At 43.5% G+C, this 20,527-nt stretch overlaps 2 protein-coding genes across 4 annotated transcripts; one reads left to right on the top strand and one right to left on the bottom strand.

The window, feature by feature from the left end:
• Nucleotides 1–416: 416 nt before the first annotated feature.
• yipf4 (Yip1 domain family, member 4) lies at nt 417–6,101 on the bottom strand. The gene is made up of 6 exons (XM_061228144.1): nt 5,844–6,101; nt 5,035–5,188; nt 4,604–4,775; nt 3,395–3,472; nt 1,466–1,579; nt 417–1,226 (listed from the first exon to the last, which is right to left on the bottom strand). Exons 1-6 carry the CDS (start codon nt 5,899–5,901, stop codon nt 1,089–1,091), a joined length of 714 nt encoding a protein of 237 aa, XP_061084128.1. The 5' UTR covers nt 5,902–6,101; the 3' UTR covers nt 417–1,088.
• Nucleotides 6,102–6,753: 652 nt separating this feature from the next.
• On the top strand, nt 6,754–16,009 carry exo1 (exonuclease 1). Of its 3 annotated transcripts, none has more exons than XM_061228556.1 (14): nt 6,754–6,890; nt 7,872–8,089; nt 8,233–8,352; nt 8,457–8,580; nt 8,856–8,993; nt 9,484–9,696; nt 10,059–10,246; nt 10,588–10,684; nt 11,001–11,226; nt 11,442–11,685; nt 12,234–12,747; nt 12,889–12,978; nt 13,243–13,445; nt 15,716–16,009. In XM_061228556.1, the coding sequence occupies exons 2-14, from the start codon at nt 7,929–7,931 to the stop codon at nt 15,858–15,860; spliced, it is 2,463 nt and encodes an 820-aa protein (XP_061084540.1). In that variant the 5' UTR covers nt 6,754–6,890; nt 7,872–7,928; the 3' UTR covers nt 15,861–16,009. The 3 variants fall into 3 exon arrangements, with proteins under 3 accessions (XP_061084540.1, XP_061084541.1, XP_061084543.1); XM_061228557.1 differs by having other exon boundaries at nt 6,855–6,903; XM_061228559.1 differs by lacking the exon at nt 6,754–6,890 and adding an exon at nt 7,259–7,349.
• Nucleotides 16,010–20,527: the final 4,518 nt, after the last annotated feature.

Here is a 20,527-nt window from a genome sequence, read left to right on the forward strand (position 1 = left end):
AAGGCTTGCATTACTTTTCATAGTGCATCCAGAACTAAGGAACAAATATAAGAGATATCATGTTATGCAAGCAAGTTTAAAGGCATACAGATTAATGTAATCATTCTAATGTACCAGTGTTGTTTAAAAAATGACAAACTATAGGGGGTAGGGAGAGATTGGTGAACAGTAAAGATAACAATAGCATACAGAAGGTTTTTGTTAATTTAATTAATTTAACATCTCACTTTTTTTATTAGGTCTAGACTAAAATATTAAATTTAATTTGGATTTCATAGTTTTGAAAACAAAAGCATTCTTAAAAGCTGTATGTTTAAGGGCCAGAATTGCATATAGTAGATTATTTTTATTTTACATGTAAATGTACATAATTCAAATATCAATAACAGCCATATAAAAAGAAAAAGACACCAACATTTAGTAGACAATGTTTATTTGTTTTAACTTGAACTGCCCATTTTATAACCAGGCTGGAATTCATAAATTAAGAGTAAGTGTCAGAATGCTGAAAAGGAAAGAAATAAGGAAAACTCTATCACAATTATTACAACTCTTAAACTCCTCAACCCTCAAAAAAATAATATAAAAAAAATTCTGATGTTTTTCCTTTTCATTTCTCATTGTACAAAGGGGATAAATCCACAATGAAACGTTTGGCACCACGCTCCATGAGGATAACCTAGTAAAAACAAGAATTAAAAATGGCCACTGCATGTTTCTGCTCTGCCTGATGACTGCAACTGTATCAACATCAATGTAACAAAACAACAGTGCTCTTCTTTTCATGAAGTTCATCACCAGGCAAATTGCAAGGACAAGCAGACTTACTGAGAAAGATGAAAGCAGGGGGCTTTTAAATAAATCCTAGTTTGACGGTGCACTGAATACAAAGGTCATGGCTAAATGTAATTACATTGACTTCACATACACTATTATGACCTCCTGTTAATCATGATCATAAAACAGGTTAAAAAAAAAAAAATCTATATATATTTCCTTGTGTAGGTGGCATGGATCCTCTTGTGTCCTCCATTATGGTTCTAGTCGCCAATGTCCATTCAAGAGTTCCAAACCATTCTGCTGTCCAATCAGACACCAGTATAGAGAGACAGGAAGTAAATGTATAGAAGGAGAATGGGGTATATAAGGAGCGGTTTCTTCGTTTTGAATTCATCTCCCACCAGCAGAGAAGCAGCACTGTAAGCAGCCCAGAACACTCCAAAAAGCTGGGGATAATGTCACAAGAAAAAAATCTTACAATACACAACATGGATTTGTATAAGAAGAATATTTGATGTCCATCTTTAATTTTTACATAATCAATAGATATAATTAATATCAATGGTAGATATTGCTTTTCTACTTTTAACATTTTGAACTGTACTAGAGTCATGATAGCGGTATATTCCTATGTCATTTTAATAATAAATATGTATTTGTAAATTCTGATAATCTCCAAGTTTACCTTTAATAGTGTCGAGGCAACTTCAAAACCCCCTATTACCAAAAGCATGGGAGCTATGACAATTAGAGGAAGCAAAGAATATCCAATCACTCCAAGAACTTGTCCATAAGAAACCTACAAGGGAAGTACACAGGATTAGTCCATGCACATACATCCATTGTTTAAAAGCCAAACATCTGAGTTATTTAAAAGAATATATATATACAGTGGATAGAAAATGAATACACCCCCTTCAATATTTTTATGTCTTGTGTCACGGAAAGTAAATTTAATGGATTAAAATGGGACTTGTTTTTCCCTGACCCAAAGAACACAACATACCATATTAATGCAGTGAAATTATTTTAATTTGAAAAAAAGAGTGCATTTAATGGACAAAACTGAAATTTCCAAATTTTTTAAGTATGCACCCCCCTGAGTCAATACTTGGTGGAAGCGCCTTTGGCAGCAATTACAGCTACCAGTCTTTTTGGGTAGCTCTGCACAAAGTTGGCACACCTGGACTTGGAGATCTTCCCCCACTCCTCTTTGCAGAACTGTTCAAGCTGGGAGAGGTTTGTTGGTTTGCGCTGATGGACAGCAACCATCAAGTGATTCCACAAGTTTTCAATTGGATTTAGGTCAGGGCTTTGGCTTGGCCATTCCAGCACATCCACCTTGTTCTTTACAAGCCACTCGGTCTCCTTGCAGACTTCTTCAGGTTCTTCTCCAGAATATCCCTGTATTTGGCCCCATCCATCCTCCCTTCAATGTTGACAAGTTCCCCAGTCCCTTTAGATGACATCCCCATAACATTATGCTGCCACCACCATGCTTCACAGTCGGGATGGTGTTTTTTTGGTGAGCGGTGTTGGGTTTTCGCCAAACATAGCGTTTGGCATTCATGACAAAAAGTTCTATTTTGGTTTCATCAGACCACAAAACGTTCTGCCAGTTTGTTGCAGGTTCCCCAAGGTGTTCTTTTGCAAATTCCAAGCGGGCCTCCTGGTGGACCTTTTTGAGAAATGGCTTTTTTCTTGCCACCCTTCCATACAGGCCAGATGTGTGCAATATCTTTGATATAGTTGTATGATGCACAAGTTTCCCTCTGTTGGCCATAAAATCCTGGAGCTCTTTCAATGTTGCCATTGGATTCTTGGTAGCCTCTCTGACCAGTTGTCTTCTCTCCCGGTCATCGAGTTTAGACGGACGCCCTGATTTTGGCAGACTGCGAGTGGTGCCATGCACTTTCCATTTCTTAATTATGGTCTTAACAGTGCTCCAAGGTATCTTCAAAGCCTTAGAAATCTTCTTATATCCCTCACCTGATGTGTACCTTTCCACAACTTTGTCACGGACTTCTGTCAGGGACCATGGTAAACAGCTGTTTTTATTCATGTCATCAAGTTAATTGCTGTGATTTCACACAGGTGTGGGACAATTAGCTATTGTTTGGTCTTGAAGGCAATTTGCCATTTCCTGAGATAGTTTATGGGATGATTCAGTAAAGGGGGTGGATACTTATCAAACCAATTTATTGCAATTGTTCATTTTTAATAAATGTTAAAACAATTTTTTAATTGGTTTATCACTTTGAAAAGGTTAAGTACTGTATGTAGATTTGTAGAAAAAACACATAGATTAATTGCACTTTAATTACAGGCTATATGTCAAGTAAATCTGAAAAAATGTTCAGGGGGTGTATTCATTTTCTATCCACTGTATATATATATATATATATATATATATATATATACACAGTGTACATATATATATATATATATATGTACATATATACACTTCTATACATACTTTAGTCAATTAAATTTGAATTCCACTATTACCAAATTTTCTGCTTGATCAAAAGGGTGGAAACAAGATTAACAGTTCAGTAAAGGCTGCTATATTTAGCAAATATTTAGCTCTTGCTCATCTTAATATTCAACTTACTTCCCCACCAAGAACTCGTGCCAGCAGAAAGATTGTCAGAGAACCAAATATCCAAATGGTGATAATCCAAGACACCACCTTGATATAAAAACAACACAGTCACTTAAGACACACTTTCAAACATTCCATTATTTAAAAATAATAAAAATAAAGGAGATGAATGTTTTGATGAATAATGCAAATGTCTGCCACTTTGCTATAAACTAATTGTGATGAGAAAAATATTCTGTGGGTAAACCCTGATTAGTAGAAAATACAATATCAGTGAGCCTAAGACCACTTCATTTTGGAAAATGCCTTTGAAAACCGGTTTGGGAACACTTTTTAGTTCAGGCGTGGCTTTCATGCTTCCATTCTAAACTACTTCCATTCTAAACATTCAGTTGTTCTTCTCACAAAAGGTATTGTGTTCTGTGTTTTTGTGGTCTTTTGTTTTTTTTTTCTCCTAAAGCAACATCACACCAAAATGAAACTAAATGTCATCATAATTAGGCCTGATGAGGTTTCTTTCCACTAATAAATATTGAAAAATAATCCCATTGATGAAGAAAAAATGGAGCTTGTGAACATTATGCCATTTTAAATATTATGTGCTTGTTTTGCAAATATGCAATGAGGCTTGAACTCAAGAATACACATTATTAAATATCCCCTCAAATAAACAAAGAGATAAGTACTACAATATTTTTGGGGACTAAGTTGACAGTAGGTGATGTTGAAGTTAAAATGTGTAGTGCAGATGTTTAACTTTACAAAAATATAACCCAAATACCACATGAAAGTGAAAGTAATGGAGCATATGTGGTGTAAAATTACAGAATGTGTCGGATTCCTGTTTTAAAAGCTCTGATCTTGCAGTTACAACAAATCAGAAAGTACACCAAGCCTGTGAAAATAAGCATCACGTCAAATTACATTTCTGAAGCATCTGAAAAAGTGGTCTTCAAACAAAGTCATATCTAAAATAGAATTATGAATGAAAATATAAGCAGAAGATAATTTGATGAAAAAATGTATATGTTTGAGGTTTCTCCAGCAGTGAATACTAGCCTAGAACCCTTGCTCTCTTCCAAGGTATGCGGTCTTTCATTCTCCAAATGAAAAATCGTAAAATCACTGCAGAGCATAGCACTGCCACGCATTCTATCCTGCCTAATGTTGCACACAAAAGCTGTAGGTGGAGCTGGTGGCGACAGGCTGGCATCTCACCTTGAACTGGCCATAGATGGAGATCATGGAGAACAGTAGCACAACTGCCAAGGGTCCCCAGAAGTCAGGGTTATCCCGCACAACTTGTCTATTGAACCCCAGGGAAGGCATTGGCATGAGAACACATCGGATCTTGTAGTAGATGTCCTTCAGGTCAATGTCAAGCTCCTCTCTGTTATGCAAGCAAACAAAACAGAAGAGTTATGGATTTCAATAATAAACATTGCATGGAGTGGTTACAAGTTGTATTCCTTTGGTATATATTGCTTGGGAGGAATAACTTCAAAAATTTTCCAGCCTACAGGCAATTTAGCAACTAGGTACATTCTGAATTAGAGTATAAGGTAGTCTAGATCCAAAAATGAAGTCTGAATCTCGTTTGAGTAGTTCCTCAGCATTCATGGCATTTTTCAAATAACTGATATACATACAATAGGGGCTTATTATCTTCTGGATCGTCTTCCTCAACTTCCAGCAGCCAACCATAGCCACGCTGTCTCAAGAACGTGGTCGCAGAAGCATCTTTACCGGAGTCACCACCCATATTCAGTTTTACGTCGGGGGCCTCAATTGTCCCACTAAGCTCTGCGGAGAGGAGTACAGTAATCCTTTTATAGCAACGAAACATTTCAATACAATTTACACCACAACGTACAAAAATGTGTTAGTAATAATGTAACTATCTTAATAAACAAGGCCATGATTGTCATTCGACACTCTACATTCACCAAATTCCAGTGTACCATCAGCAGCCAAATACTCACGGCAAGGTGGCATTGTTTACTACAGTTTATAAGCCTTGTGTATTTTATTTATTCAAATTGCTGGCTGGCTCGAAGGTTGTCTCCATAAAGACACATTAGGTGATAACCTGGATAGACTATATATAGTGTTCTTTATAATTCCAACAAGTTAGCTAACGTCAACTAGCTAGCGTCAACTAGCTAGCGTCATACTACTGTAAATAAGTAATACGAAGGCAGCTAGCTAAAAAGCTAACGTTAGGAATACCTGTTAGCCAGGTTGCTAACTTATGTGTCAAAACTATCTGTCAGCATATAAAATAAAGATTATGAGACGCCACGATTGCATAAAAACAACGGGACCTAACTAGTCGTTTACTGCAATCCAAAAAACAAAATAAGTAAATACGTAGACATTTAAGAAGCACCTCTGACAACATAATTCATAAAAAGAGCAGGTAACGTTAACAGTTTAATTATCAGGGCCTATACTCTACCTTCCGCGTCAGTCGAGGAGACGAAGGTAAAATCTCCATTGGTGGGAGAGAACTGCATTGTTGTTGTGGCAGGTAGTACCTTCACCTGAGAATCACTCACATTTAGATTACTTTTTATGTCCTATAGTTTTTAATAAAAAGGAGGTCGCTTTTAAGTTTTCCCCAACTCCACCTGGAATTTATTTCATGTTGATGACGGAACCATTGGACTGATCCACAGCGAACTAGCCTCAAAACAAGCTGTGTGGATAGAAAGCAGGAAGTGAAGGGGAAGCTGGGAAAGGCGACACGTCGAATGCACTGCAGCAGTAGAAAATCTGCCCCCTAATGCCCGGACAGTGTAATGCTCGTATTGTCTCATGAACCCACTCAACCAAACCAACGAGGCGTTACGCCATTCCGAGAGTCTGGCTCGTCTGCATGCTGCATTTCTCAGTGTTACATAAATAAATAACGATAGCGTTTAATTCGGGATGATTAAGTCGAGATCATTATCTAAAGCAGATTTATTTAGCGTATATATTTTTGCACACAAATGTGGATATGGCAATATGTTGAATATTTCCATTATATTCAAGCGACTTAATAAAATATATTTTCACTGGTATGGCCATGCTTTGGAAATAATCCATCTCTCGCAATCAGTGTTGCACATATGACAGAAAAATGTCCGTATGTTCAGGACAGGAGCATCTGCCGAGAATGATGCTCATCACTACATTATATACATGTGTTAATCTAATAACCTGTATATACCATCAGCAAAATAATATGACAGGATGGTTACTGGATCAATTACTCAGTAACATCTGCTCTGAACAGAAGTCTCCGAAGAGCAGAAAACAGCTTTGCCAAATATAGCAATGTGTTATTGTTTACTTGTGAACACCGGATGTTAAAGACGGAACAGGAAACTCCTAGTAACCTTGTGGTTCTGTGATTGGCTATGCATAACAGATTAGCCAATGTGAGCACTCTCTGAAGGCGCAACACATTTTGCCGCTAAATATGAACAGCCCTTGTATGACTGCTGACTGAAAAGAAGCGGTAAGATAACTTGGTATTACATTCTTATTGTCCATATAACCAATTAATGTTAGCTATCTGTTCATAAGTGTCATCTGTGTGTTTCATGATGTATGACTATACAAATAAACATGGTATTACCATCTCGTGGTAAATTATATTGCAGATTTAGCAGGATAGCTAGCTAATAAACAGATTTCCTTGACTGTGACTAACTGTTCGAAGCACAAACAAATTACATAGCTTGCAAGCGGGTGGTTTTGCAAATCCGTCTTAACGTTAGGCGAACGATTCATAATACCGGCCGTTTTTGAAACTTTCTTTCATTCCAAATTAACGGTCTGGTGATTTAACTTGGCTAACCCCCATAGCTATTAATGAATGTGGCTACCTTTGTATTAGGGCTGACAAGTGTTAGCTAACGTGACCAAGATGGCTTGGGGCATGTTGATTCAAAACCGATGCAGTGTCTAAAAACAGGTAGCAAAGATGCATATGTGTTCAGTCCACTTCTTTGTTTCAGTTTAACGTTAACTAGTTAGTTACTGTAGACGAGGTAACTTGGCTTGCTAGCCATTGAATTAACGGTATGACGTGTGTAACTATCGAGCGAGGTAGCGTTAGCTAGATGCTTGTAGTTCGCTGGTTAAGGCAGTCTTGGCGAAGTATACCGTTTGATTATGTATTTACACCTGCTTTCCATGCGATTAATTCGAGTTCACTATACGTGCCTGCCATAACTAGCTAGCACGCTAACGAATGGTTCTTGCTGTCCTCCCGAGATAACGAGTTCCCAGCTGCATTTGCTGTGGAAAATGAAAAAATCTGAATAGCCATTATTACCCTTCATTTATCCGACTAACGTGATAGTTTTTTCTTGATGTGCTGTGTATGACAAGGTTAATAAATAAAGCTTATGATTGTTATAACTGTTCTTAAACGTGCATTGACCCTGGTGGACATATCTAGTTGGTTCCAGCCTGACTTTACTTTCTCTCACAGTGTGTCCCCAATTTTTTAGTTTTTTAATTTTGACACTGGATAAGTTGCATCGACGCCATGGGGATTCAGGGACTTCTGCAGTTCATTAAGGATGCGTCGGAGGCTATCAGTGTGAAAAAGTACAAAGGACAGACCGTAGCAGTGGACACCTACTGCTGGCTCCATAAAGGGGCCTTTTCCTGCGCTGAGAAGCTGGCAAAGGGAGAACCAACTGACCAGTATGTTAGAACATATTTCCTATCCACCACCACTTGTCCCGATTGCATGTAAAATGAGCATTTGTCCAGACAATGGCAATATCTCTGGGCATCCTTGATTTAGAAAAATAAGTAAATCTTCAATGTCTTCTCTCTCTTCTCAGATATGTGACGTACTGCATGAAGTTTGTTGACATGCTCTTGTCCTTTGGAGTCAAGCCGATCTTGGTCTTCGACGGCTGCAATCTGCCCTCAAAGAAGGAAGTGGATACGGCCCGTCGAGAGTAAGTTGGAACACACGCCCGTGTGCTGAATAAAGAAAGCCATTGACAGGCCTACAGGGCGAAGGGTTCGAGTAGTTAAAAACCTGTTTACATTTTTCGCCCAGGCGTCGGCAAGCAAACCTGCAGAAGGGCAAACAGCTCCTCAGAGAGGGAAAGATATCGGAGGCGCGAGACTGCTTCACGCGCTGCATCAACGTGACACCGGCTATGGCCCGGGAGGTCATCAAGGTACCCGCCCTCCGGCGCATCCTTTCTCCCTCTTGCCTTGCCTCGACAAAAGGGTGTCTTTGCCAGGTTTAGCTGAGATGCAGTGGATAAACTCTGTGAGGTCATGACCAAGTTGTACCAGTCATGTTGTGTTGGCTAGCCTCAATAATTAGAATGTGTGCCAGCATGCTGTAGTACCAGGTTGTCCAGTCTATTTTTCTGGGGGCTGTATGTCTCTTTGTTTACATGTAAGGTCCTTGAATACGTCTTCCTTGAATAGTGATTCAATTTTTCAGGCTGCACGGAGACGGGGTGTGGACTGTGTGGTGGCGCCATACGAGGCTGATGCACAGCTGGCCTTCCTGAACAAGACTGGTATTGCCCAAGCCGTCATCACAGAGGACTCTGACCTGCTGGCATTTGGCTGCAAAAAGGTTAGTACAACAACGCAGAAAAGCCTCTGGTTGCATTACATTACATTCTTGGCATTTGGCAGACGCTCTTATCCAGAGTGACATACAGTTGATTAGACTAAGCAGGAGACAATTCTCCCCTGGAGCGATGCAGGATTAAGGGCCTTGCTCAAGGGCCTGACGGCTGTGCGGATCTTATTGTGGCTACACCGGGATTAGAACCACCGACCTTGTGTGTCCCAGTCATTTACCTTCACCAATACGCTACAGGCCGCCCTGTGCACAATGCACAGGTGCACAGGTGTCTTGTTGGATTGGTTACCACAGGAAAGGTTAAACCTGACAGAGTTCAATCGCTGCCATGGCCCCCTCTGACCCTTCTCTATCCATAACCCTCTCTGCCGTTTCCCTGTCTGAATTAAACTAAAACATGGATAAGGATGATCTGTTCTCCTAATTCAACAAAACCAGGAAGGAAGATTAAGCCTAGATCTTGTGTGTGTGGCCACAGGTGATCTTGAAGATGGACAAGCACGGCAATGGGTTGGAAATCGACCAGAGCAACCTGGGGCGTTGCCGTGCCCTTGGCGACGTCTTCACTGAGGAGAAGTTCCGCTACATGTGCATCCTGTCCGGATGCGACTACCTGGCTTCCCTCTACGGGATTGGCCTGGGCAAGGCCTGCAAACTGCTGAAGGTTGCCAGCAACCCAGACATCCTGAAGGTAACCACATCTCTCGCTAATATCACAAAGCTTTTGGCATCAGCAAATGGATATACTTGCTCTGTAATTGAAGTGGATGAGGTATGTTCAGAAGAAAAAAAGGGAGGGTTAGTGATTGGAATTGGTTATACAAAAGTGTGATGCTACTTCAGATAAGTAATGATTTGTCGGCCAAGACTGAATTTTCTGGAGATGCTGTTGACATTATTACCTAACTTTGGTGAAAATCGAATCAATTGAAAAATTTTATTTATTTTTGTACTATTTTATTTTATTTTTGCTTTTATATTTGAATGAATTTTGAACAGTTTTGTCCAAACCGAACCCTGGCTCACACCATGAACACTTGCCCGTCTGTTCAGGTGATCAGGAAGATGGGCCAGTACCTGAAGATGAACGTGACTGTGCCAGACGAGTACATCGAGGGGTTTGTGAAGGCCAATAACACCTTCCTCTACCAGCTGGTCTTCGACCCCCTCCGGAGGAAAGTGGTGCCCCTCAACCCGTACGCGGATGACATTGACCCGAGTTCCCTCAGCTACGCCGGACGGTATCCTTCCCCCCTCACCCCCATTGACCTGACAGGCTTTGCTGTCATTTCAGTCTGGATTCTTGTGTCCATGGGACTAGGAAATAGCATGTGGCAGGGATGGTGTGAAGAGTTTATGTGAAATCTACAGTTTAAGGAGGGTGATACAAATATGGGGCAAAGTCCTGCACAAAATGATACATTTCATGTGGCAAGAGTTGTTGAAGTAAATGGTTTGATTGCATTAGTTTGATTTACTGTGTGAATGGGTCAGGTATCCATGTCTGTCTTATTCGTCAGCATCTTGGTAGCTGCTGGGGTCTCAGTTTTGGGAGTAGTGTTTCCTTAACCGTTTTCTTTAGTAACGTTGGTGATGTGAAGGGTCTGCAGATGGCCTTGGGGAACATGGACATCAACACCATGCAGAAGATCGATGACTACAATCCTGACACGGCACAGGTGCAGCACACTTTCAGAAATACATTTAAAGATTGGGCCTGGCCTTAAAATGATCTGTGAATTCCAGAAATATTAAGAAATCCAACAGCCCTTAATCTGTTGAGATGTTAAGAACTTAATGACTGGAACGTAACTACATAATGCATTGATGAATTAGTGTTTCCATCCCCTTGTAATAGCTGTACACAGTATCAGTGCTGCTTTCTCATCATAAAATACAAATGCGCAAGAATGGCTCTTGTGTGTTTGGGAACGTCGCTGGTGTGGTCGGGAACGTCGGCGTGAGGTTGACCTTGTCCCTCATTCCTGCCCCCAGCCTGCCAAACCCCGCAGCCGCAGCTGGAACGACAGCAAAGAGAACCGCTCCCTGCCGGGGTCCAGCATCTGGAGAAAGGGCTACAGCGCCGGTGGGCCCTCACCGTCCCTGCCCCCCATGTGTGGCTCCCCAGAGAGGCCCACCACCAAGGGGAAGCAGAGGGTGGTCCACCTCCAGGGACTGAGGCTCCCTCACAGAGAGCTTCCAGTCAAGCGGCCCAGGGAAGGTAGGGGCAGTCACTGTCACTGTGTAGTCAGTCATCCTTGGATATTTGTGTTTACTTTTTCCTTTTTTTGCTTTGTCACTTTTGCTTTGCACTGTCTTTGCAAGTGTTTATTATTTTCCTTTTTGACATTTGCTATAGGGCCCATTTATGCAGATGAGAAAGTTTAATAATAACAGTGCTGGTAGTGATTTCGTGATTTTGTTTGTTTTTCTCAGCTTTCGAATGCGACAGCGCAGACCCAGGGGTGTCAGAGGAGGATATTCTGGAGCAGTACTCCTCCTGCGGTCTGAAGAAGCCACGCAGGGAGGGGAGCCAGCCAGCCACGGGCGTCAGGGCTCCCCCTGTGGAGAGGCCTCCGGTCGCTGCCCCTCAGCCAAGGGCTCGCAACAGGTTCGCCACCCTGCTGCAGAGGAGGAACCAAGATGATGAGTGTGAGGACGGCCAGGTCACGCAGAGCAGGTAACACCGTCCTGATGTACTTCCCCATCCTGATGGACTTCCTGAGTACTGTGAATGCACTGCTGGATGGCACAGAATCTGTAGGGTTCAGTGTTGTTCGATGGTAGCCCTTTTCTGTGCACAATACATAAACTGAATTGGGTCATAGTTAATATTTACTTTTTATATGTATTTGATATTTAGAAAAGAACATTTATAAAGTTGTGCTTTTCTTAAACAAAGACACAACTAAACCTCATGAATAGGGTCGATAAAGTGTGTATTATGCGACTTACTGGTTTTAGTAATATCATATCGAGTGGCAGAACATGCCCCATAGCACATATTAAAGACACAGAGGCAGAAGGTAAATCATATCTGACTGGTGTCTCTCAGAGTGCCTCTGCTTCATTCATATGGGCCTGAAGTCATAAAGCCTCTGAACAGTCGGAGTGCTGATCGGGGACCTGGTTTTGCTTGTCCACATCCTCACCTCAGCCATAATGAGCAGCTCCAGCCTAGTCCTGCAAACTGGGTTTGTTTTGACCGTTTAACCCTTTCCCCTCCAGGTTCTTCTGCAGCGTGGGCTCCAGCGTGGGGTCCAGCCAGGGGGCCAGTCCAGAGCCGCAGGGGCCTGGGGCTGGAGACTCAGACGAGGATGGAGCTGGAGGTTCAGACGGGCGCTGTCAGCCTGGTGAGAGGCTCCAGGCAGGAGAGGAGCCTGAGACCGAGGCCACGGTGGGTGCTCTGGAGGCCAGGTGCCAGAGAGGGGGCACCCCCAGCCCCCCGTCCTCCCAGTCCCCACGGGGGGTCTTCTCCTGGTCTGGCAGCAGCACTGGGACCCCCACCCCCACATCCGGCCTCTCTGCCCTTCAGCGCTTCCAGCGTAAGAAGGACTCCTTCTCCTGGAGCGCCCCCTGCCCCACGCCATCACCCCCTCACCGGGAGGATGAGGAGCAGACTCCCCTGGACCCGTCTCCTTCCCAGGACAGTGCATACTTTTCCCAGCCTGGCCACACCAGCCCTGGGGCCCTGGCCCCGTCCCTGACCCCGTCCCAGGCCCACCACAGAGACTCTCCCATCGTATGTCTGCTTTCGGTCTCCGCTCATTAATTTGGGTGAACTTTTCTGCAGATTTCTGCTTTCGGTGTTGTATATATGTTATGTCCACGATAATCTTAGTTTCATCAGTTAATGTTCTGGTTTGTACATTCTCTACTGTAGGAACTCGACATGAGTCAGGAGTCGAACTGCAGCGAAAACACCAGTTGCTCACCTGTTTTAGAGAGGAAGCCATCGGTCATTAGAGCAAAGGTGAGTTCTATCTGTAGCTTCCCCGCAAGCCTGCCTTCAAATAAATGTGTCCATGTCTGGTTTGTTGCGGTTATTAATAGTTTGCCATTTGTCAGTGACGACACACACAGCCTCTTACCGTGGTGTCATGAAAGTGGGGAATTTCTTGATTCATGAAAAGGAAGTCGTGTTCATGACTCTTTCCAAGGCGTAGGCACTGTGGGGGTGGGGACTGTCCATCAGTGGCGTGATGACTTCTCCTCCACCACTCTCTGGCCTCTCTAGGTTTCGGGCCTGTCCCGGGTCAGGTCAGCTGACCTAGGGAAGCGGGGGAAGATCCAGCCCTCCGCCCCCGCCAGAGCGAGCGGGCTCCGGAAGACATCCGCGAAACCCACAGGGCCCGGGAAGAGGCCCGGCCCCGACAGCGAAAACACGCCGGGCCTGCAGGCCACCATCAGCAGCCTGTGGAAGAACTTTGGCTTCCAGAAGTAAGTAGTTCCCACTTTCAAAACACTGCTGAATACCTCAAGCATATTTTCTTGCTTTGGACTACAAATCCCAGAAGGCCCTGTTACTGCTTCATAAAGCCAAGAGGTCTTTGCAGACTTGTCCAAGACTCCGGGAGTTTATTCATCGCACTCGTGAACTGTCTGGGCCAGTCGAAGACGTGCACTTAAACACCCCAGGAAGCTTGCCCAAAAAGATGGAGAATGTTCACGGTTTGATCCAGGCCCATTCTCCTGAGGACTGTCTCGAGTAAAAAAATAAAATAAAAAAAAAGATTAAAATGATTAATTGGAGTAGTTCATAAAATGCTTGCTGGACTCACTGATATATAAAGTCCACAGCCTTTGTGGACCCCTCTGTTGTAATCATCAGTACCCCCTGTAGCCAGTAGAGGGGGCTGTGCTATAGGGTGCAGTTCAGAGGACTCCACATTAATCGAGCCGTTTGCACAACCTCGCTTAGCACCTCAGAGCAAATTCCTCTGGAGAGAGTGAATCAGCCTGTCAGGTTTTTTGGGTGGAGCTTGCCGGATTGTGTAAGGCAGTTTGTCACGAAAGCAAGGCGCTTGATATAACAAAAGCCACACATACCCCCCCCCCCCCCCATATGTAGTCTAACCTGCATGTGTTTGGATGGTGGAAGGGAACAGGAGTACCCTGAGGAAACCCACACAGCCGTAGGGAGAACATGCGAACTCCACGCAGAAAGGCCCTACACGTCCAGCGAGGCAGCAGTGTTATGCACTGTGCTGTGCTGGAGTCCACAGTTAATCTCCAAAAATATTTTTATAGCCATATAGTGCTGTTCAAAATGAAATCTTCTTAACTGAACCTAACCGCAGATCCATCCAGTTGTATAATTAATTCACGGCATGAGGCACTGTCGCATTAGGATCTGGTCCCTTGCCAAGGTGATGAAGGTATAGATTAAAAAGCAGGCTGTGTAAACTGAATGTTCCCAATGAGCTCCCTTGTTCCGTTCCTCCATCAAACTGGTCCCACGGGGCGGGGCGAGTAAGGTATGTTACCTTTTACCAAAGGCAGAACGACTTATGGAAAGCAATGACAAAAAGGAGTGACAAACCACTTTCTCCTTCTCAGTTTGAAACCTCCGGTCATGTACAGCCTCGCGCGTGCCCCAGCACGCACGCTCTGCTCAGCGGGTGACGTCACCCGCGGCTGCTGTTCACGCCGCGGCCCACGGGCCCAGCTTACACGGACGTCAGTCTGAGGCGCGTGGCTTCCGCCGGCAGACCGCGGGCGCTCCGGCCACCGTAGGGTGCGAGACAGAACGGTTACACGGCAGTCCCTGTGGGGGTTGTCAGCCAGGGTCCGCAGTGGGGGTGGGGGTGGGGGTGGGGGGCACCCCTAGAACTGTGCCTTGACGGGGACAAGCCACCCAGCAGCCTTTTCCAGACTTTCATCGACTGCTCACACCCCCCTCACAACGCACCAATCAGCCGTTAAGGCTGAAGCTATGGACTGCAGGCACCTGAGGGAACAGTCTAAAATGAAAAAAATCTAAAATGAAATGAACAATGGCTAATGCCACAGCAGATTTAAGCCACACGATCATGTAAGAGGTGTGTTGTCACAGAGGCAGAGAGGGGGATTTCTTTCTCCTGTATGCACATGATGTGTGACATCAGCTGGGTCCACAAGTCTTCTCTAGCCAAAACATCAGGTGTTTTTGCCCAATTTCTTAGGTCCCTGGTAATCAGTTTTTCCCAAAGCAACTAGAGTGAGTCAGTTGCTTGTTGATTGCTGACTGCATAGAAAAGGCATGTACTGTATATTCTCCCTGCCAACAGCAGTATTGTTTGGACTGAATTGAAGCACACTGCATTGATTTATTTTAAAGGGAATTTGTACAGCAACACTGAATCCTTATAAATTATCTGTGGGGTGTAGCGCAAGTCCTTGTGCTCTCGACAGCAGCCCGCACAATGCTTCTTTTCAGCATTTACCTGACACCGTGCTCCAAGGCCCGGCAAAGAATGCGCTTCTGGTTTCAGGCTCCAGACCAAAGCAATCAAACCAGCGCACTCTCTGTCACTGTACATAACTAAATGTAGGAAAAGAACAGTCATTTTGTCTGTTCATGCAAAAACAACAGTTTCTAAAAGTGATGTTGTGTCAACTTGAATGCCGCTGTGCGGTCTAACTCTCGCCGATGGAGAAGTGAATGTAATGCTTCAGCAAATGCTGGTACAGGTGGTTTCACGCCCACACGTGTGTTTTGTGCTTTTCAGAGAGAGACCCAAGATGAACTCGGGTAAGAAAGGAGAGCCCATGTCACCCGTGAAGGACAACCTTCCACTGCCGACCCCCGAAAGCACTAAGGACATCTACTTCACTTCCGAAAGCACCTCCTATCAGAAAACCATTTGTCTCTGACGGGTGTTTATGAAATACATTTATAGGGCGTGTTCGGTGTCCGCCCTAGGCAGGAAATCATACAGTGTATGTATATACCTGCCGCCTTATATGGACTTTGATCTCACAGTGAGTTAATTTTATTTGAATAAATGCAGCCGTTTCTAAAACTTAGAAGTGTCTGTCTCTGTCAGCTAACAGGTGGCCTAGCATCAGGATTTAACAAGATATCGGGCCATCAAAAGGATACTCTGGTTTTCATTAGTTGAAATTTAAAGCTTTCCCATTTAATTATTATTTCAAGAACGTTCAAGTCTGTGTCCAACGCTTTATTGCCAGTTTATTGTACTCTCCTGCATAGGATAATGAGCACAACTAAATGGTACACAAAATCATGTGTTTTATAGCAAAGCCTCTCAAGATGTGAGAATTTGGCTTAAGAACAAAAATAATTATTACATACAGCTCTTGCCAAACTGATGCTCAGGACCCGCAAATGCGCTTGTGTGCCTGTGACCGAACACTGAACACCACACTTGTGACCGCACACTGAACACCACACTTGTGACCGCACACTGAACACCGCACCTGTCACCGCACACTGAACACCACACCTGTGACCACACACTGAACACCGCACCTGTTATCTCACACTGAACACCGCACCTGTGACCACACACTGAACACCGCACCTGTGACCGCACACTGAACACCACACCTGTGACCGCACACTGAACAATGCACCTGTTATCTCACACTGAACACCACACCTGTACCCGCACACTGAACACCACACCTGTGACCGCACACTGAACACCACACCTGTGACCGCACACTGAACACCACACCTGTTATCTCACACTGAACACCGCACCTGTGACCACACACTGAACACCGCACCTGTGACCACACACTGAACACCGCACCTGTTACCGCACACTGAACAATGCACCTGTTATCTCACACTGAACACCACACCTGTACCCGCACACTGAACACCACACCTGTTATCTCACACTGAACACCGCACCTGTGACCACACACTGAACACCGCACCTGTGACCACACACTGAACACCGCACCTGTTACCGCACACTGAACAATGCACCTGTTATCTCACACTGAACACCGCACCTGTTATCTCACACTGAACACCGCACCTGTTATCTCACACTGAACACCGCACCTGTTATCTCACACTGAACTCCACACCTGTGACCGCACACTGAACACCGCACATGTGACCACACACTGAACACCGCACATGTGACCACACACTGAACATTGCACCTGTTATCTCACACTGAACACCACACCTGTTTTATACTGTGTGATAGCGACAGTGCTCATGCCATTGCCAAAAGCATTCATAAACATTCAATCTTAGGAGAAACATCACTGTAGAAATTGGTATTGGGTGTGGCCCTGATGACCTAGCATCAGACCAGATGATTAATTATGAAGGTTTGTGAGTGGATAAGCACCTGCTAAATGCTGAAAATGTAATTGTAATGTACTGCCAGGCTACATAATAGTAAGGGGTGTGTCAACACAAATTAATGAAGTGGGTTGTGGCTCACTTAAGATCCTGAGAGATGCTGTTTTAACCCACCTAAGTGTGAATGACAAAGCCAGCCAGGCATACTCCTCGGGTGCACTGAGGATGGCCTGCCCAGTGTGAGTACTCCTTTCTGGAATGTAGTCGTGTAGTCAAGGGAGTGGAGCACACAAAATTGCTTTCTGATAACTGATCCTGTCGTTATAATCTTTTGTGTGCATTTTATATTTACAGTTCAATCAGTTGTTCAATCAAATACAGTGTTAAGCATGATATTAGTGCATACATTGAGCTTCAGTACTCAAATAGTTCAAGTCGATTGGTTTCCTCAACCCATGTGGAAACAGAGTAAACTGAACTCTTTGATTGTATAGTGCAGGGGCTCAAGTATTTAAGACATTTCATATTGGTCTGCAAAAGAACACCTTGACTGCATTTCCCCCATTGTGAAACCTAAGGAGTGTTGACCACAGAGTAACGTGTGAAGATTCCTATCTCTGGAATTTGACGCATCTCCATTCCTGAGCAGTTTGTCAAATGCCTTGAATTTCTCAGCCTTGATTTAGCAAGTGTACAGGATGCTTGCGTAGAGGAGGGTGATCTCACCTCCTCCAAATCCAAAACCTTTCAGTCAGCCCCTTTAGTCAACAAAGTCGTGGAGAAAGGTGATTGCCGGTTTCTTTTTGTGCTTCAACCAAATCATTGCGATTCAAAGTACTTTGACAGCGTGCAGTGTCAAAGCAAATCACTGCCTGTGTACGATATTGTAGGCAGGTTTGCCAGGGGCATGGAAGGCTGACTTTCATATGACATGAAAATATGAATTTTCTGATGGCGCTTCTTTCATCTGAGGTCTTGTTTTCAAGGACTTGCATGTCCTTTTAAATGACGTTGCGTCCCCTCACTTGTATGAAATTCTATGTTCGATACCATACAACTGCAACTGCTGTAAAAACATACATAGCTAGAGAAAACAAATTCAAGCTCTATAAATTCACCCAGAGGGACTCAGAAGAGCCTGCTCTTTCTCATGGGAGTGCAAAATAAGTTATCATTTTAACCTTGGGGAATGTGAACTTGCTGTGGTGGGACGTGCAGGAAGGAGACCTGCAGAAGAATGAGAAAGCAATGTTTACTTCTCAGCACACTGCGGCACCCGGAAAGCTAATCTCGCTGGCATGCGTATCTCTCAGCTTTTTGAAGAGGGTTTGTGCAACAGCCGCAGTAGAATGCAGCCTTTCGGCATTCTTCTGAAGTATCGTGCTGGTCATGTCTCAAAAGTAGCCCCCCACCCCCATCAGGAGGCCAACGAGGGCAGTATGGCAGGCTGAGAATGCGAGTCACCCCCCCCCCCCCTCAAAACTCCCTTTCCTGATGATGCTTCTGGACAGTCGTAGGGTTCAGTGCCGTGACGGGAATGCCGAACCCGACGCGCTACATGGACGGCTGTTCAGTTTTACTCGTCTGTAGGGAGCCAAATCCAATTAGAAACTGTGTTGACCCTCCGAATCACAGTGTTTAAAATAGACCTGAATTTCTCATCTCAATGTTCACCGATATTCCTGGGAGTACGTCGTATAAGAATATATAACATGAGAATTCTAATTCTATGAGAACGTAGAATAAGAATATATAGTGTGTAGATTCATGTCTTCACCTTCCCTTACCTGTGCTGCCACACACAGTAGATTTGTCCATGAAATGACAGCTGACTACTGCCCTGGCCTCCCTGCCTTTCCTCCTGGTACAGATCTGTGCCTGGAAATCTGCTCGTAATCTAGCATTTTGCACATTTATGGTTGGTCATATTATTGGCAGACGCTCTTATCCAGAGATCATTACATTACATTACATTATTGGCATTTGGCAGACGCTCTTATCCAGAGCGACGTACAACAAAGTGCATACCCATAACCAGGGATAAGTTCGCTGAAAGACCCTAGAGGTAAGTACAATTTCAACTGCTACCTGTACAACAAAGATAAGGACAAGGGGCTTTTTTTTTTTTTTTTTTTTTTTTGAACAAACAAACAAACAAACAGAGCAAAAGTCACCAAAGTTAACTATTCAAACACTGCTTACCTAGCCAACTAAAAATACCGATACACAAAGCAAGTCACAGAGACAACAATTAAGGTTCACAGGGAGGTAGGGAGGGATGGGGAGAGGTGCTGCTTGAAGAGGTGATCATATGACCATTGGGAGAGTCTTCTATCTTCTAACAAAACTGTCAGTTTTTAAAGAATATATTTAAATGTTCTTAAAACTAAATACTGTATGAACAAATCACTGGAGGTGTTTACAGGACTAAAACGTTTTAGTTGATGTAGACAACCATACAAAAGACCAGAAAGTCTGGCAATTGCCAGCATACAGTTGCAGCTCTATTGCTTGGTGATTCATTTGTTCAGTTCTAAAGGATCCAAACAAAAACAGAAGATGTCTGTCAGCCATCAAATCTACCGTGGTTAAATAAATAAAAAATCTTCCATAGGAGGAAAATGTGCATAATTACAATGTGATAGTTGAAATAGTAAATAATATTTTTAAAATAATGAGCATATGAAATTAGTATACTTCTATACGAAATAGCCGAAATAACGCCCCCTTTTACAGAACAAATCCTGATCTATAGCTTCTGAATTATGGATTGAAATGCAAAAAATATCATTTACAAAAGGCTGTTGAGAAGCCTTAATGAAAATATCATAGAAAGTTGACAAATGATTTGCCCCGAATATGTACCAGATACGTTCCACAGTTTACATAAACCGAAGTGACTGGATGTGATTTTGATCAACCTTCTTGTGTCGCAATACCATTTGGTACCAAGCCAGTTACTTGCTCATTTCCACACAGCTGTGCATTGAAACAATGGCTCAACAGCACAAGGACAAACAGCATTTCAGTTAAGTGAATCACTTTATTGTAACTTGTTGCTAAGAAAAAAAGTCACCTTGTTTTGAAACACCCTTTTCAGGAATGAAGACGTGGAGGTTAATGAAGGAGTTTTCTGTTCGAACGCGGCCTTTCTGAGGCGAGACCGTTGGAGCGTTTGAAGACGTTAAATCAGATCATAACTAGACACAGACGTGTCGGAATAATTCTCTTGAATTGAGCCTTTCTGACT

Source organism: Conger conger, chromosome 18, assembly GCF_963514075.1.
Source record: "Conger conger chromosome 18, fConCon1.1, whole genome shotgun sequence".
NCBI lineage: Eukaryota > Metazoa > Chordata > Actinopteri > Anguilliformes > Congridae > Conger > Conger conger.